The following is an 18,115-nucleotide window of genomic DNA, read 5'->3' as shown; positions in this document are numbered from 1 at the left end:
ATCATTGGTCATATGGTGGTACTTGGAGAGCCAACTATTTTCTCAGGTGGTACTTGGTGTAAAAAGGTTGAGAACCACTGATCTAGATAATTTCCTTATCATGTTCATAATTATGTTTTGATTTAGCTGCTATATTGTACTGCCATGTGGTAAATACTTGTTTATGCTGCTCTTGCACTTTTTGCACATCATGTATTTTGTTATATGTATTTTGCATTGTCCCTGCCAAATAAACGATTAAATAAAAAAATTAAAATGAATTAGCCAAAATAAGTTTCTAATCTTATTATTGACTTTGATACTGGGTGAAATAAAAGGTTGTAGCTGAGTCACTTCTAATAGATCATTATTTTCATAGCCTAAAAAGGACTAGGAATGTATTTATTTTTATTTCCTTATTCGACAGACCAGCTTAACACTCGGTAATCTTCGTTTAGCCTAGATTCCTAATAGGTTACTCATTATGGTTTACAATGCAGAGAAGCATTCAACATGTCTGTGTCTCTGCAGGAAATCGCTAAACGATTGCAAGAAGAGGAGAAGCAGAGAATCACGAGGCGGAGCAGAGGGCAGGACAGTGAAGGTACCGTCTTTGTTCTGCCTCTATTCCTATTTGAGAACATTTGTCAGCGAACATTAGATACTGCAAACAAATCTTTAATACATTGTGAGGATTTGTTTAGTTTTTAGGGACTAGTGTGAAAAGAAAAATGTGTTGTGTACTTGGTATAGTATGTGGGTTTGTTTCTAAGATTGAGAGACTTTTCAGTTGCACTTAATGTAAGACAAACACCACAACTTGTTCAGCCTCTCTATAACCATGCTTTGCTGCACTGCTAATGCCTGTTATTGTTCTATGTTAACACGCTCTCTCAATATATAACGGCATGAACAAAACATTCCAAACATCTACAGTATATTATCTCCATGTTATGAATCAGCTGCAACTAACATGCATGTCTTTAATGTTGTGTTTACAAGGTATTCATGTTACCAAATGTTTTAGTTGTGTCTAAAACATTGATATAATACATACATGTAATGCAGTGTGTTACCACAGCACCTCTTTAATAGTTCCTGCTACCAGCCTCACCCATGCACCCTGCTTTTGTGTTTGCATGTTGGCATTACTAAAGGCAGCACCAGTGGTCCTGCACTGCCATCTCCACACCAGCACACACTCAGCAGCCCACACCAAGGAGAGGAGCAGTACTCATCTAGCACCAGCAGGTGGCAATGTTCTACCTCTCGCAACCATTCAGACTCAACTCGTCCTCAGGTTGACTCCCCCAGGGGGGTAGCAGCTCAGAGAAACAAAAATTCAGGGTCAAATCAAGGACACGCAGATTCCGAAAGGGGAATCAGGGGTGAGCGTGTGAGTGAGGATTCAGAGGACTCGGACACGGTGTTCTCTGAACAGCTCGCTGTCTGGTCCCAGAGACTGAATGAGAGACTCAACACGCCACCCCCTCGACGACGGGCATCTTCAAATCAGCCAGAAGAGAGAAACTGTAGAAGTCTTTCCTCTCGTAGCAGCTTTACAGAGCAAGAGAGAGGAGAGTTGAATCAGGAACATTATGAAAATGCCGACCTAGAGGAGAGGAGGCCCAGGGTTTGGGATCAAGCAAGACGCCATGGTGAGGAGTATGAGGGTTCGCACAGGAGCAGGGATCAGGATAAAGACTGTAGGTTAGTGGAAGTAAGAGAAAAGCGATGTAGTCGTAGTGAATCTGTCAGGCTACCTAACGGGGGTAAACACAACAACAAAGACTTAGCGAGGACCTGGAGCTATAGGGACAGCCCCGACAAACGTGTGCATTTTCAGGACAACTCCAGGAGCTCTATAAGGCCGCAGCAGGGTAAGAGCAGAGGAGTCTGGGAGATGCTGGGCCAGGTCCTCAGAGAGAGGGGCGTGCCTGTGAGGCTGGGCGGCAACGGGGCGCCACTTCAAATAGGGCCTCAAAGCAGAGACAGCCAGGTGCTTCATGGGAGTGAGGTCTCCTGCGGCGACTCCCTACCACATCAGAGAGTCTTCCAAAGAGCTGCCAACACCAGGCACAGTTTCCATGGAGATACCCGGGAGAGGAGGAGGTTGCCACAGCGAGAGAGCAGTGGGAGAGATCACACAGAAGACCGGCTGCGAAATAATGTGGAGCATGATGAAAAGGTTTATGAGATTAGTAGGAGAGACTCACATCTTCCTAGCAGAGAAAGGGGAGGCAGCAGAAGGTGGAAAGAGCACGGATACACTAATGAAGACGAGAGGGAGAGGAATGCAAATGACAGCAGGGTCAAAAGGACAACGAGCGAACGTAGGCGTTGGCACCAGACCATCGAGGAAAGGTTGAGCTCAGAGGAGGAGCAGGAGGTGGAGAGGAGAGTGGAGCGGCCCCATCGCAGAGCCTCACGGCGCAGCCAGAGCCTCAGCAGCAGCAGCAGCAGCCGGGCTCCAACAGGAGATAGGTCGAGGCTCGAGGCAGCAGGTAAAACCCAGAACTGCCGCCAACTCCAATCTGCAGAGAAAAGACTTCCAAAGATGTACACCTCTCTGTGTGCATCCACTCCTTTCATCTTCTCTCAATCATCGTCTAATCAGGACTAATGTGGGTTTCCCTCGGGGTCTCTCACTGAAGGTCTCTCCTGTCCATATCTATTACTCCAGTAGTCCTGAAACAATCTTTAGTGTGGGCTTTCATTCTTATCTTCATCTTCATTCCTTTTAGTTTTGATGTGGTGAGGGGATAAGTACTATGGGGTGCCTTTTTTAAAGAAACACCTAGCAACATGCCCTTACATGCTGCATCCTGTCATCTCTAAGTGTGATTCAAATGTCATCGCTGCCTCTGTTTCTGAACATTTGTGTGATTCATCCCTGATTTTCATGTTTTATGGACTTTCCGTACTCCGTGTATGCATCACGCTTCAGTTCCTTTGAATTTACCAGTCATTCCTCCCCCCCTCCCCTAGGACGGTCATTGCAACCGGTGCCAGTGGCGGAGAGCCTGGACCTGGGGGAGCTGCATCAGGTCCTAAAGGATGAAGAACTTGCTCAAAAGCTGCAGGAGGAAGAGGAAAAGCTGTCGAGGAGGGTAAGAGTTTCTCTCGACATGTTGTGATTTAGGAGTTAAGGACAAAAAGTCAGTTTCTCTCTTCATTCACTTTTTGTTTTGTGCAGAACTCAGAGCCCTCTCCATGTAGCCCTTACCCAGAGGGAGACTTCAGAGCAGCACAAGTGGCACAGGATGAGGTACAAAACATGTCATCACTATCCATGCCTCCATTGTTAACATCTACCTTTGGAATGATGCATTGTTATTTAACCCTAGGAAATAGCCCGCTTTATGCAGAAGCAAGAAATGAAGACAAAGCGAAGATCCCGTGAGCTCGAAGGGCCGTCGTCGTGGCGAGAGCACAGATCGATGATCAGTCATCACGACAGACGGGCTTCAAGAGACAGACCGGTACATGTGTTGTAAATCATTCTGTTACAGTCTAGAATGTCTTTCTTTGCTCTTTTGCTACAATAATCATTTTAATAATTTATTTTAACAAGCTGATGAAATTATAACAATTCTTGTTAAAAAAAAAGTCTATAATTAAAGCTATTTTAAGATTACCTTACGAGTCCTACATTTTTGTTTTTTTATTGTATTTTTAATGTACTTTATCCCATTTTATTTTTATCAATTGTATTTATGTATTATTGATATCACGTTCTATCTTGTGTTTTTGTTATTTTTCTTGTGGTTTTGTTTGTCTTTTGGTGCTGTCATGTATGGTTGCTAATCTTTAACTGAGATAAAGGTGTTTTGAGATATTGGGCTATATAAATACACTTTGTCTGATTTGTCCACTTAGGTCCAACGAGAGAGGCTTGACTCAGAGGGCCTTCATTCCCCTCCTGAGGACGGCTCCCCAGAGAACCAGCCACCCAGCACCTTCTCCACAATACCGTAATTGTCTCTACATGAAAATACATGACATCGATTCTGTATTTGTACCATATGTCTATCTACTTTACATGCTGACGTACAAAATGTGCGCTTACAGACAAGCCCAGCCGATCAGAAACATTGCGGAGGAGCTGGACCCGACCTTCAGGGCCGGGAGGCCGGACCCCGAGAGCCTCAGAGTGGGACAGGCAGGTCGGTAAAAACAGGGAAGATGAAGCTCTCCCCACAATGGGTGGACCCTCACATCCTGTTTCCTTTTATTGCAGGTCCAACCTGTCAGTCACTTCCTATGCCACATCCTGGCTTACACGACCTACTCGAGGAGCCTGCTTTCATCCCACCCACAAAACGGCAAACGGACAAATCAGGACGCTCAAAACCCAAAGAGAAGAAGGAAAATTGCAAGCAACAATAATTGTTTTCAACACGCCGTTGGAGTGCATATATATATATTATATTACACTAAACATCAGTCCAGCTACAGAGGATTAAGTTCTCTCTCCCAGCTCCCCCTATTAGCACTTTAGACCAGTGGAACACATCAGAAGTGACATTTTACAATATTTCTTGACTAAGTGAATATTTACTCATTCTGTAAAAGTTTTCAAAGGGAACATTTTGGTTCATCAAAGTATTTTGATTCTCAGTGTTAATGAGTGTTTAATTTAAACAGTTTGTGTTTTTTCTATCGATTTGTTACTTTAATTCGTTTTTATTTAGTTAAGCAGTGAGTATCCATCCATTATGTCTGCATGTTACCAATTAAGGCCGAAAATCTCAGGCTGACCGGTTGGCTCTGTGCCTCTTCCAAAAGCGTCCAATATTTAAAATGACAAAACAATAAGTTCCTTGTATAAACTTTGAACCTGAATGACGTGGTCTTAGACAAGCTACTTTAAGACTTCCCCTTTCTGAGTGCCTGCTACTTTGTCTCAAGCAGTTTGGCATGGCTCCAGCCACGTTTAAAATAGTACGATGACAATCAAATGAACATATTTAACCCTTACTAAAGGGTTTTTTGAAAAACATACAACCATTAGAAAATGTTGAAATGTCTAAATGATACTATACCCCTTAATTTTAAGTTGAAATAACTTGATTAATGTATTTATTTTCCAGGTGGATTTTTAAAATCATCAGACAGTAATGATGGCAGCCTTATTCAACACACAGCATTTTTATTTGGTATGATCATATATAACCTCCACATTTAAAACACTTTATTTGTTGTTTTTTGGTTGTGTGTTTTTTTATACATATAAAAATATATGCCACTGCTTAAGTGGACCACTATGAATGCAATTGTTGTAAATGTATTTAAGTGCAACAAATAAAAAAAAAAATCCTATTATATTGGCTATTTGAAAACTCCTAAACATACAGTTTAACAGCATAGTCCAGTTTAACAGCATAGTCCAGTGTAACAGCATAGTCCAGTGTAACAACATAGTACAGTATAACAGCATAGTACAGTATAACAGCATAGTACAGTATAACAACATAGTACAGTATAACAGCATAGTCCAATGTAATCCTGGACAGTTGTGAGGATATAACTCAAATAACAATGAGAAGGCAGACAGCTTAACTTATATACGAAACAACTCAGAAGTTCATACATACATCAGATAACAGTAAAGTGCTACAGTTGGTATAAACATGTTGCTGTATAACAGCCTGTGGTAAGTGAAGACAGCTCTGTGGTCTTTGTACAGACCTCACCACCCATGACTTGTGACTCATACGTCTTTACTCACACGTATAGGTGGGGACTACGTTTAATCCCACGCGACACATTACTCAAACGTTCCATTTCATACAAGTATACGCCTGCTACAGTTCAGTTTAAGATAGACATGCGTTTGTGAGAAGTTCCACTTGGTCTGATCTAGATGCCCACTCTATTGTGCAATAAGAAGTACAATTCTGACGGGGGGGTTTCCATCTGACCCTTGAGCCTCTTCTTGTATTCTTCTTCTTCTTCTTCTTCTTATATTATGAGTTTAATTGCCACGTGTGTATTCAATTTGTCATGAGGATTTTCCCAATGAATCATTTATCAGAAATCTGAAATAGCCATGACTAATCGCATTATTTGATATTTGATCTCAATAGACATTCCTCTTGGGATACCCACTGTGTTTCCCAACTGTTGCTCAAGAGGCATGACTCAACCTGCTCAAAAAGGGTCAACTGAAGCCAAAGCTCTAACATGATAAGCAGAGTGATATACACTACATTCCCAGGTGCTTTAACCTATGGTACGATTACTTGTTGGCAAAAGGGAAACTCCCGTCACTGGACTTTTTTACCCCAATTAAGCAGCTGTTGGAAAGTCCATGTACTTCCAGGCAATGTTAAATAAAATGAAAGAGAAAATATGTCATGCTGTAATAAACATGACCGCTTTGTTCTAATGCACAAATCTATCTTCTGTGTTCTTTAGATGCATAAAATAAATATATGTAAAAAACTAGCATCTGAGGCAGCACAGAATCATGACCGACACACTATTGTTCTAGTTTGTCAGCTGAGAAATGTACAAATTCAGCAATAAACCGATAACTAGGTTGAACAACAGGCTATGAGTAAAACAAAAACATCTATTTTTGGAGGAATATGTGGGATAAGCCTGAAGCATGACTAAAAACTGTCTGCTGTCAGTCTTACTCCTACCCACATTCACACAGAGCGCTTTACTGCTCATGCAAATATCACAGTAGTCAAAAACTCATTCATTTCAAACACTACACTACATTTTCACCGTCCGTCGGCACAAGTCCAGTTTGCTTGGAAATAATTTGCTCAGGTTTTTAAAGGCCTTCCTTTTTTAATGGCATGTATTTTTATCTGGTGCCATGGTTAATCCAATATTTCACAACGTTTCCCAGCTCACTGACTCCCCCCTTATCTTTCAAGCTGACCTAAAAAGGAAACACAGTCTGATTATCTGCCTACATGATGAATGAATAAGCTGTTGTTTGGTTTTGTATTTTCCCACAGAATTCCCCCTGATGACACTGTATCTAATTGTTAAAAGATACAAATATATTCTTGTAGAGCAAAATATGACCTCATACCTGTCCTATCAAGAGTTTCCCTGTAGTTTTGGTTGTTCTAATAAAAGGAAAATATGGTGGATGAAAGACAGCTGGGTAAACAAATTACTCTTTCATTTAGAGCCAACATATGAAAAAGACTTCCTCCTGGTTCAGTATTCAAAACAAGCACCTTATCTTATTAAAGATCTCCTGTTCCCTCTCACTGCATTTGACAAAAACAAAATATGGCCTTCAGTGTGGAACAGTAACAAAATCCCCTTTGATTCATGCGATGAACTGACCCGAAGAGTCTCTGGATCCGAGCAACTCTGAGCGGCTGCCCTGCTCCTGCTGAGCCTCGTGGAAACTGCACTCTACTGCTATGAGCGTCCTGGGATCATCTGTGGAAGTGAAAGAGGAACATTTTAATACTTTGTTTCTTGTATTTGAGATTGACTTGAGAGACATATTTCATAATCCCAATCATTCATGTCATACGGTTGGGATAGTTTATCGTGAAATGCAGTGGTGACTACCTGTAGGTGTTGTGATTATCGGCGTTAATGTTATTGGCTTTTTTATGTCTTCCTTTTTTTTGTTGCTGTTTTTCTTGGCCAAAATGGTGATGAAAAGGATGATGATGATGCTAAACACGCTCAGAACCACAGTGGCGACCACAGACAATGGCCATTCCTGTTCTGCGGGACCTGTCACAAGAAATAGCAAGACATTATTACTGGATTTAGGTAAAAACAACTAAAACGCAAACGACTAGAGAAAAAGAATATCAACCTACCAGGTTTCTTTGAGCTGTCAACGGAAACATTCCCACACGTAATATCAGTAAGTGCATCTCCCTTGGTCACAATATGTTGACACCTTTGAGAAAAATAAAGTTTACATCAGAATTTCATCACATCGGACCGTCAGTGAAGCTGAGAAACATGACAACAAATTGCGGAGATCAGGGTAACAACTCACTCTGTACTCCAGGGTTTACACCTCTGGTGAATTTTGTCATTGAAGGTTCCTTCTGGACATGGTCTGCAAGAACCTGTGCCGAAAATCATTCAGTTGACTTGCCACTCAATATCACCTCTAAATTGAATGTGTATGTGTCATGAGCGTATTTTGACTTACGTTTCTCTGTGGGTTCATGACCTTTGTCGCACTTTTTAACACAAAAGGAACATTTGGCATCCCCACAGGTCAGTCCTTCTTTACAGGCACACTGTGTGTCAGTCGTGGCAGTGCACTCTTTCTCCATGACCTGAGCACCTACATTTTCAAAGATATAGAAAGAGCGTTGAAAGGATTGTTTGTGGAAATGAACGCTTGCAGTAGCTCGTAAAGAAATGTCTGGATCTGCTTACGTACCTACACACTGTGAACACCTCTGACATTGGCGATCTGTAGGTTTCAGTATGTATTTCCCGGCCTCACAGGGAGTACAGAGCCCTTTTAGCTCTGGGCCACATTCTGTGATTAGGTGGTGTCCTAAAGACAAGGGTCAAGGTAAAGGGTTAATTTATTGGTCATTTTATAATGATTGGTTTAAGAATAAAATGTAAATTGTTTCCACGTCAAGCTACACAGACATAAAAGACAAGTATTTTCATAAGAATAGAAGACAAATAGAAAAAATATACTGTATAGATACTTATAAAAACATAAAGAAAATACAGACACAAAAAGCTATAGGCTAGTGTAATCTCTGTTACAGCTGACATCAATTAGATAAGTTGTTTCCATATAGTAAAAGGTGTTCATAACGAGAGCAGGTACACTTTTAAAACCGTTTCTGACATTCTAGTATTTATCACAGATCCAAATTATTAGATTGATCAATTCCTCCTAGCATTTTGTCTTTGTTGTGGTATTAGTTGAAAAACCACTGAAACTATATTTGGTTTCAAGTCACCACCGCAGAGGAGCTGCTGGAATATGAGTTGTTCACATCCACAGACAATAGGTTAACTTTTTATTTTGATACTTTAAACTTTTAAAGCCCAGTATTACCAGTATTATCTCTGCATATAAATGAACTAAATCAATTAATTCACAACCATACAGAATTGTAATGGACATTATCTCTGCTATTACTTACCAGGGTTACAGGCTTCACAGCAAACATCATTTCTTGGTCCTTCGGTCCACTTCATGCAGCCACTGTTCGTCCGCACAGCACTGCACATACAGCCCTGAATGAGCACAGAGGCACCTATAGCCCATAGGATCCATCCCATACTGTCAGCTCTCATAGTCCCCTCAGAACAGACTGTAGGTAATCCAATCCAATAACTATGGCAGCTAACTAACTATTGTTTAAGAAAAAAGAAGATACTTATTCTTCTTTTGTTTCTCTGAATCTGTAGCTTAGGTCTATTTGTGAGTCAGCTCTGTTATGGGTTTGAAAAAGTAATATGCTATGAAGAAATATCTCTGTGCTGTGGCTTTAGCTGACTCACTCTAAGCACTCACTTACTCACAACCAAGCAGCTGAGCATTTATACTCAGGGGGCGTGTCTGAAGTAGGCTGCCCCTGAAATAATATGTTCTATTTGATTCTATTATTTGTTTGATATATTCTATAACGTGGTTAATAATGTGACTTTAAATCAGTTACACGTTAGTTAAAACCTCTACATGTTTAAAACTATAACATGGTTTCAATTCATTTTGATCATTTAAAAAGATAACTTCAGTGAAATTTATTTTCATTTATATTTGAGGATAATTCGAAAGGTCACCACCAGTGTGACTAATAAGCCAGTTAAATTGCCCTGTCATGTTGTTTTAGTCACCTGCTCTAGATCTTAAACTTGCCTAACTTGCCTAACTTCTTGAGTTGTGAAAATGTTTCTCCCTTAGTCATTGAAGGCACCATCAATCATGGAAAGAGGTAGTGGCAGCCGCAGAGCGCGTGGTGAGAGGACCGCCATACAACTCATCATGCTCACACATTCACACGTGGAGTCGCCCGTACTACAAATATGCAGTAGTCAAAAATATTAGAAAAAAACATAGTACTCTACTTGGTTGAACAAAATCACAATATAGCTTATCCAAAAATATCAGAACAAATGAATTGGTGAAAGAGGTGACTTCTTTTTATTTTTGTGGCTGCTTTTAATTGAACTATTCATATCTTAGGCTGCACTGTAACTTTTATCCATGTATTTTTTCTTTTAATGTTTATTTTATTAACTTTTCTTTTTAATGACTGATTTTAAATGCCATTTTCTTAATGTCTTTCATTTTTTGTAAAGCACTTTGAATTGCCTTGTGTTGAAAGGTGCTATATAAATAAACTTGCCTTGCCTTGAGGGGACTTCTTTATTTTTCGCCAAAACTTTACATCTGAAATAACGACACATTTTAAATGATAAGGCTCATCCTGAACCGCGTCATATACTGGGTTCAGAATCCTCTAAATATGGGGACATTTTCTATGTGTAACAATATATCTTGATTGAAGATTACATTCAGTTTCATCAAACAAATCTAGAGAATTGAACGGAAAATAATCTACAATCAAGATATATATAAATATCATTTTTTTCGACTTGCTATACTATGCCTTTTTTGTTCTGAAACCTTCGACATACGACATACACATACTATGTTGTTTTTCCTATATTATATAATTATTTGCGATATTTTTGACATTGTATATCGTTTCAAGTTTTTTTTCAACATGCTATCCTATGTCGTTTCTTATTTTTTCGACATGCTACACTTTACCCTTTTTGGTGAAATTCTGACAATATATTTTTCGTTGTGTTTTGTGATTTTTTGGATATTCTATATAACTTAGTTTATTTTTCTGATATCTTTAGGCTAATAAACATTGACTCTTTTTTAAATACTATGCTAATCTTATAACTATTTATGTGAATGATATTTTATGACAAACTAAACTATGTCTATTTTAACATAATACTTTTTAGAGAATCTCATGCACATTTCTATTAGGGTCAAATAATGTGGTGGTTTGTTTTGGCATATTTGCTATATTTCAGTGGTTACTAAGGTAACCGTTTGAGAAAGAGTTGTTTGTGTATGAGAATATGCTATCTCATTGTGCCTGTTTTAAACTTTAAAGTACTTGTACTTAAAACTTGTAAACATTCAAGCCTCAAATAATGTTAGGTTGCCTGGTTTGTTAAACAAAATCTGATACCATTGTGAGGGGGACTTTCCTGATTGTGGTCCACCATTGTCTCAACAAAAATGAAATCTATGATAGAACCGAAACTAAAGCTAAATAGTGGCTAATAAGCATGGAAACTGAAACCAAAAATGCAGCATTTGTTTACATGCTGCACTTCCTTCAGCTGAGTGGGATATGTTTTTTCTAAACAATTTAATAGTGAATTTCATTTCAAAGGGAAGTGGTATTTCCTTACAGTAAATGTTTGACTTTGGAGAACGGGACATTTGCTGACTAATGATCAGGTGGTAGGTGACAGCATACTACTTCAGTTGTATCTTATCTTATGACTGAGCTTCAGAAAGTACCCCCAAAAAAAGAAGAAAAAAAACCAATACCACAAGACTGCCTGCTTGGTCATGTTTATACATCATAATCATGACACTTGAATGACATTTGGAAAATTTCACCTTTGACATTAATGCTTCTTTCTAAGCCTATCATGGCCCGCCTACTTTAAGGGCATACACATTTGATATAAGCCTGTGACGTCTGAAGTATGTACCTCATTCGCCTACACACCCTTATAGCTAAGAAACACCTCCCACCCTTAACCATCAACCCCCACCTCCCTAAATTCAGCTATGAAGCACAGTAAACCCCAGTAGGTCAATTAACATACTGACTTGGGAAATTCTTTTGAGATGTTCAGTTACTAAAATAGTAATGCTTATTATGCTGCTGGTAAATAAGTGTGTGAGTGTGTGTATTTGCATAACGGCTCAGTGAGAGTCAAACTGCAACCATGTCAATCTGGAAATACTTATTTTACATAATGATCCATATTATAGATGTAATGCGGGCGACACAGATAATTGCGCTCTTGCCTCTTTTTTGGATACTTTTTAGTCTACCTCTGCAGACGAGGGTGTTATTATAAGGCTTTGATATCACTTCCTTCCTGACAAACTTCTTATACAGTAGGACATCCTCTCATGTGGGGGAGTGTGACGTCACCATCGAACAATACATACTTAAGACTGCTGTGGTTGGTGGTCCAGCTGACGGGGGGGCTGTATGGGCTCAAAGTATATTTGAACCTTTTAAGAGTAACGACAGCCCACGGGGAAAGTACACGCAGTAGCGCTGGTGCTCGGAAATTTCCTCTCATGGTGTTAAGTGTTTCAGTGTCACTTCAATATTGTGCGGGTGACACATTGGGTGTTGTGTTCATACCTCTTACAATTAAACAGTACTTTTTACAAAGATGTCTACTCGATAACCTCTGTCCGTTTTGAGAAACTCTCTTGATTTTGAAGGATTATTCTAATTTGGGTTAATAGGAGAAAATTACATACAGTATGTCTCCATCTAGTGGTCCTGCAAAAACAAAAACAAACAGGCGATGGAAAATGCAGACATCATTTTGAACATATATATTTTATTCATATATATAATAAATTTCTATGTACAATTTATTCTTCTTTTGTAAAGAAACAAAATTACAGAGAAAGATTTGATTGCAAACAGTGTTTCATACCATGGGGAAGGAGAGACAAATGGAAAAGTGCTATTAAACTGTGTGTTATTTCCATCTTGTAACTACATTTTAGGTAGAAACAAGAGGGATTTGCCATCGTTTTGCAAGGAGATCAGAGTTTAAAGGCCAGGATTCCCCTAGAAGTCCCTTTGAACTCTTAAATGAGAATCGCCAGATAATAATCATAAAGACGTCATAGACAGCTCGTACAAAATGAAGAAATATCCACCACAACTTGTGATGCTTTGGCATTAATCACACTGACTTTTATCAAAGCTAGCACTCGCTACAAAGGAGACAACCATGATGCTTTCAGCAGATTGGTTTATCTCATGTCAACACTTTTGCTGTGGTGTCCACTGTTTGCAATCCTGTTTTAAGTTGATTAACTTACTTATATGTGTTTAAACCAAAGTGTTAAGAATGTCTGGGTTTAATCACTGACAGGAATAATGATACATTCAACAAAGCACAGCTAGGACAGTAGAAACTGGCCACTGATTCACAAGGGGTGATGTCTGATTGTCTNCGCTTTCTTTAACGAGCCCAGTTGAGCACAGTCATGCAATATGCAGCCTAGGTTAAATACGACGGCTGGGGCTCAGGGCTCCCTTCAAAATGAAGAAAATCGCCACGGGATCTTGAACCTAATCAAGGCCTTTTTAGCAGTTTGGCCGAGGTGCGAAGAACTTACAACGGTGGGGCTAGCTAAGTTTGGAAGCAAACTGGCTCGCAGATCAGCACTTTTTGTTCATTATTTCCGATTGGGGCAATGCTTCTTACACATTCCGTGGATAAGCAATGAATCATCTGAAGTGCCTTTGGGGACAAAAAATCCATAAAAAAAAACATGCTCATCTGCTGGAAGCCGTTGGCTACTCTAAAAAGCCACGACCAATCGCAGCGATCTGAGCCGGCGCGGCCGGGTAGTAAAATAATCTAGATGCCTAGCTCTGGGCCCTGTCAGCCTTCCAGATCTGCCTGCCACAGAACTCCCTATCTCGGTGCGCCTCATTGCGGCTCATGTGCCGCCGGGGTTCCGTGTCGTGTTGGAGGAGGGGCTCGTAAGGACAGTGGCAGATTTGTTCCGGCTGTGTATTTTCAAATTCTAGCGCACTCGAGCTGGTTTCTCCAAAATGACCTACCCCACCTTTAAGTAAGCTTGTGGTAATGCCACAGTACAAAGGAAATGGGGCCAGAGGTTTGGTGTAACGTGCGAAATTTGATCTGTACGCACAGATATGAGTCAGGGGATCAATCTCAAGTTCTAGTACCCGAGAAATGTTCCTACGGGCAGGCTGTAGGTGTCGGCCTGGGTCTGGGGGATTGAGATCCAGGCCCAGCCAGCTTAAAGGTCTTGCAGGACAGAAAATATTCCAGGTAGAGTAAACACTCCCCAGAATGTCTACGTGGCAGCGTTAAAGAATCACCACACTGAATACCACTCACGTTTCACAAACTGTACACGTCACGTCATACAAAAGGGTTTTCAGCCACAGAGGACCCGTGCTTGTGTGAGTGAGAAGCCTTCCCCTGTTGTGTTCTCGCTGCCTGTTTACTTGGACATCAGACGGATAGACAGATATTGGGGGGGAAGGAAGAGGGCCGGTCAGTGTCTACATTCTGAACTTGGAGAGGCAAAGGATTGAGAGGAAAAAGAGCGAAGGGGCAGAGTGGGGTTCAAGGAGAATTGTTTGTTGTGCTCGAGCAGCTTTCAAGGCACTGTCCTGTCACATGATGTCAACAAAGAACTCACAGGGATTGCCCATAGCATGCTGGAAGGACTGGCGGCTGGCGGTAAGCTCAGGAGGAACGGCTGCTAACTCTCTTCCAGGAGGGGCTCCGGGGGGCGTGCTGCTGCTGACGGAGGTTTTGGGGGCCAGACGGGTCAAACAATACGTGGGGGGCAAGCCTGGAGGGCCGTAGGAGGAGGCGTGGCTTCGCTCGCTGTGGGCACACGAGCCGGGCCCTGGCAGTGTGAAGGGGGCGTGGCTGTAGGTGAAGGAGGGGTGGCTGTTCTGAGAGTGAGGCTGACTCCTGTGTGACTGAGTGTGGCTGTGACTGGAGCGGGCGTGGCTGTGACTGGATACGGCGTGGCTGTGAGTGGATACGGCGTGGCTGTGACTGGACACGGCGTGGCTGTGACTGGAGACGGCGTGGCTGTGACTGGACACGGCGTGGCTGTGACTGGACACGGCGTGGCTGTGACTGGACACGGCGTGGCTCTGATGGCTCGTTTGGCTGGCGGACCGATCACCGCGCCTCCCTCCACGGACGCGGGGCTCTGACTCGCTGCATGTTGACCGTTGACCCTTTTCCTGTGGGGAGGAGCGTCTACTTTTGCCTGCGCTGGGGTTGGATCCACTGCTTCGGCTTCCTGTTGAGGAAAATAACACAGGCCTTTTAGCTTGGCTTTGTAAAGTACAAGAACTCCTAACAATAGAAACAGACCTGACCAGATCCTACTCATCCGCTGATTTAGCCCTACATGAGGGCAGAACGTCACACATTAAACAAAATACTGAATGTTAAAAAGCATAATGTAGACTTTATGAGCTGCAAGATGTGCATTAATTCCTTTAAATACATTACTGGACTTTGTTTAAGGTGTGACAAGATATTTTATTATGCAGTCTAGCAAGAGTCGACAGTCAAGGGCAAACATTATCTCAAAGGTTTCCTCCCCAAGTTCCACCAGCAGCAACTTGTACAAAGGGCTTCATTTGATATTCATAAACACTGAAACATTCACAGATTATAAATGTAAACATGATACACCTGCATCAGAAAAACACTACCACAGACAACTTTGGGGAAAATACAAAATAACTTACAGATTGGTTTAAGTTATTCTATCCACATTGTCAATTGTGGCTATATCTAGGTCAGTGTCTGCACACTGGTGGCATCATACTGATAGAGGTGTATCACGCTGTTGCAAAATTAACCACTCCACGCGTCCCCTTCCGCAATGAGCCCAACAGTACTGGGTAAAGTGGTGCATGATCGCCCCCTATCAGTGGGAATGATAGCACAAGCCTCGGAGTGATCATCCTGCATCATGCACCTCCCAGCACAGAACCAACGCATGCCCAGAGGTGCAGAGGGAGAACGGACCGTCAGGAGAGCCACACACACAGAACACACACGGACAAAGAAGGACGCATGGGACGGACGGAGGAAAAAAAAAAAACCTTAAAGCCACAGTATGATAGGTGGAGAATGTTGAGCACAAGAGAAGGAGAGGAGGAATATAATAAGATGAAAGGATTAATGGTCAGATAGAGAGGGCGAACAAGAAAGAGAGCAGCACAGGAGGAGAGGGGGTTAGCAGGCTTACCGGTTCCCCCAGTGTCCTGGGACTACCTCCTCCTTCAGTCTACCGTTGCCCAGCAGAAACAGAGGGAACAACATAATTACACACACCTCCCGCACTAGCTAATGTGCCCTACTACTGTACTGGTCCGCATGATCATGATGAATGGTCGTTATCATCCACACTTAGGGCTACTCGATTACGGCAAAAATCATAATCTCGATTATTTGGGTCAATAATTGTAATTGCGATTATTAAATGCGATTATTCATTGACTTTGAAAACATCCATTTATTGGAAAAAAAAAATTTGAACAGTATGTTTTTAACAGTTGATTAACCTGAACTTTAAGTATAATTCAACTGAAAAACCCAAAAATATATATAAATGAAAAAAAAAAAATAATAATAATAATAAAAAAATAATCGTTTTATTTCGATTACGTTGTTTTCGTAATCGTTGCAAGCCATAATCGTAATCGCGATTAAAATACGATTAAAATACGATTAATTGAGCAGCCCTATCCACACTCATGTCTGTTTTTGGGTCTTATTTTGTCCTCAATCCTCAAGTTGTGGAGAAACTGCTCCTCAAAAATAAAAAAAAGCACACGTGCACTTATTCAAACAAGCAGCTATATTTACCCATGAACACTTGTTTGTGTGCCAAAAGAAACAAAACTACATCAAAAATACATTAAGTGAAAATGATTGTCTTTATCATCTCTGTCCCTACATATGAACCAAATAAAAGAGTGTGAACCGGCGGAAGGCAAGACATGATGATGTCTGATGAATCACTCAAAACAATGAAACATAAACGAACGGTGACATGGAACTTCCACTTATCTGGCCACTACGAGCCACCCATTTATGTACAATCTCTGTTCCTCCTCTCTCCCTCAATGCGGTTATCAAAAACCATGCAGAAGCAACACAAAGCACTGTCACGTTCTGATTCAAAATGAACACAAAAGATCATTCGAGAGCTGATGAAGAGCGATGGGCTCGGTGTTGATCATTCAAGCTGGCGACTTGTAATCACATGGTTGATCAGATTCTTTTTTTGTGTACACACCCAGTACTGCAGAGCTGTCCGCTGCATGACTCAAGATGCTCATGATTGACCTTGACAATACAGGACGCGTTTTAGAATACACATATTTCATTAATAAAGATGCAATGTCAACTTCCTGCCCAAGAAAGGCCGAAAAGCTAAAATTAGCAGACAGTTGTTAATACTGACATTTATCAGGAATACTTAAGGATAATGTCATGTTGCATGTTGAGTCAAATGATCACAGGAATGAATGAATTAAAGCCATGTGTTGCCTTCTCCTCTTCATCGCTTACCCTCGCTGGGCTGGCTGCCTGCGCTCCCACTTTGGAAACTGTGGCATGGGTCCGAGTATCCTGGTGGGAAGCTGGGGGGTGCGGAGGGAAAGGGAGGGTAGGGGAATGGCTGCCCGCCCAGGGGCCAGGGGTTGGTTGTGGGGGGTAGCGGTGCCAGAGTGTCCTGCTCAGAGCCTCCGCCGCTCGATGCCTCGTTTAAATTGAGTGACGCCATGTCTTATTGGAGAGAAAACAGAACCATAAAGGAAAATGTTTAGTACAATCCTTCTTTTCACAAAAAGCAATTAATAATTCAGCTTTATTTATATAGCACTTTTCATACAACACATGCAGCTCAAAGTGCTCTACAAAATGACACATCACAAGTTAAGAATAAACAACAACACATTCCCCTCAGATTATTTGTTAAGAACTTTAAAAGGTGCAAAATATAACATGTGATCAGGTTAATAGACTCAAGGAGGTGAAATGTATGATAATAACAATTAAATAAATAATGGTTTCTCTCTGACGGATAAGACTCAAGTCAAAACCCCATAAAACAAAGTGAACATATACAGTAGGTACAACAGAAAAAAGATTAAGACCTATAAAATAAATAAAACAATATAAAGGTAGGTAAATAATAAAGACTAAGAGAACATTTAAAGTGGGGGTTTGCTAATAAAAAGCTAATCTAAAAAGTATTCGTTTAAAAATGACAATTTCAGTCAGAAGTCTCATTATTGACACAGTAAAGGAAGGGTCTGTAAAAGAAGGG

At 41.0% G+C, this 18,115-nt stretch overlaps 3 protein-coding genes across 4 annotated transcripts in view; 1 reads left to right on the top strand and 2 right to left on the bottom strand.

Annotated features, from left to right (window-relative positions):
• The window catches only part of ccdc187 (coiled-coil domain containing 187), an 11,070-nt gene extending 6,286 nt beyond the window's left edge, over nucleotides 1–4,784 (top strand). Inside the window, exons 3-10 of the mRNA XM_010787917.1 lie at nucleotides 511–583; nucleotides 1,137–2,483; nucleotides 2,968–3,089; nucleotides 3,176–3,247; nucleotides 3,327–3,461; nucleotides 3,859–3,953; nucleotides 4,051–4,145; nucleotides 4,220–4,784. Of these exons, the coding sequence (XP_010786219.1) occupies nucleotides 511–583; nucleotides 1,137–2,483; nucleotides 2,968–3,089; nucleotides 3,176–3,247; nucleotides 3,327–3,461; nucleotides 3,859–3,953; nucleotides 4,051–4,145; nucleotides 4,220–4,368 (2,088 nt within the window). The 3' untranslated portion in view covers nucleotides 4,369–4,784. The remainder of the gene's footprint in view (nucleotides 1–510; nucleotides 584–1,136; nucleotides 2,484–2,967; nucleotides 3,090–3,175; nucleotides 3,248–3,326; nucleotides 3,462–3,858; nucleotides 3,954–4,050; nucleotides 4,146–4,219) is intronic.
• Nucleotides 4,785–6,559: 1,775 nt separating this feature from the next.
• Nucleotides 6,560–9,452, bottom strand: tnfrsf9a (tumor necrosis factor receptor superfamily, member 9a). Its single transcript, XM_010787914.1, has 7 exons — nucleotides 9,102–9,452; nucleotides 8,372–8,491; nucleotides 8,135–8,272; nucleotides 7,976–8,048; nucleotides 7,791–7,873; nucleotides 7,531–7,701; nucleotides 6,560–7,395 (listed from the first exon to the last, which is right to left on the bottom strand). The coding sequence occupies exons 1-7, from the start codon at nucleotides 9,253–9,255 to the stop codon at nucleotides 7,280–7,282; spliced, it is 855 nt and encodes a 284-aa protein (XP_010786216.1). The 5' UTR covers nucleotides 9,256–9,452; the 3' UTR covers nucleotides 6,560–7,279.
• Nucleotides 9,453–13,770: 4,318 nt separating this feature from the next.
• dvl1a (dishevelled segment polarity protein 1a) overlaps nucleotides 13,771–18,115 on the bottom strand; it is a 30,787-nt gene continuing 26,442 nt past the window's right edge. For both annotated transcript variants that reach the window (XM_010787912.1, XM_010787913.1), the window contains exons 14-15: nucleotides 17,356–17,571; nucleotides 13,771–15,064 (exon numbers count right to left, since the gene is read on the bottom strand). In XM_010787912.1, the coding sequence (XP_010786214.1) occupies nucleotides 14,418–15,064; nucleotides 17,356–17,571 (863 nt within the window). In that variant the 3' untranslated portion in view covers nucleotides 13,771–14,417. The remainder of the gene's footprint in view (nucleotides 15,065–17,355; nucleotides 17,572–18,115) is intronic.

This window comes from Notothenia coriiceps, unplaced genomic scaffold, assembly GCF_000735185.1.
Source record: "Notothenia coriiceps isolate Sejong01 unplaced genomic scaffold, NC01 NC01_scaffold00031463, whole genome shotgun sequence".
In the NCBI taxonomy this organism is placed as follows: Eukaryota; Metazoa; Chordata; class Actinopteri; order Perciformes; family Nototheniidae; genus Notothenia; species Notothenia coriiceps.
The sequence above is the reverse complement of the archived record's forward strand: the minus strand, read 5'-3'. Positions and strand labels throughout refer to the sequence as shown.

Excerpts from the sequence above, each read along its gene's own strand:
- tnfrsf9a (XM_010787914.1), bottom strand. The coding sequence starts at position 9,255 with ATGAGAGCTGACAGTATGGGATGGATCCTATGGGCTATAGGTGCCTCT. Across the intron at positions 8,049-8,134 it reads TCATGAACCCACAGAGAAAC|GTTCTTGCAGACCATGTCCA; the intron begins GTAAGTCAAAAT and ends TTTTCGGCACAG. Across the intron at positions 7,874-7,975 it reads TGTAAACCCTGGAGTACAGA|GTGTCAACATATTGTGACCA; the intron begins GTGAGTTGTTAC and ends TTTTTCTCAAAG.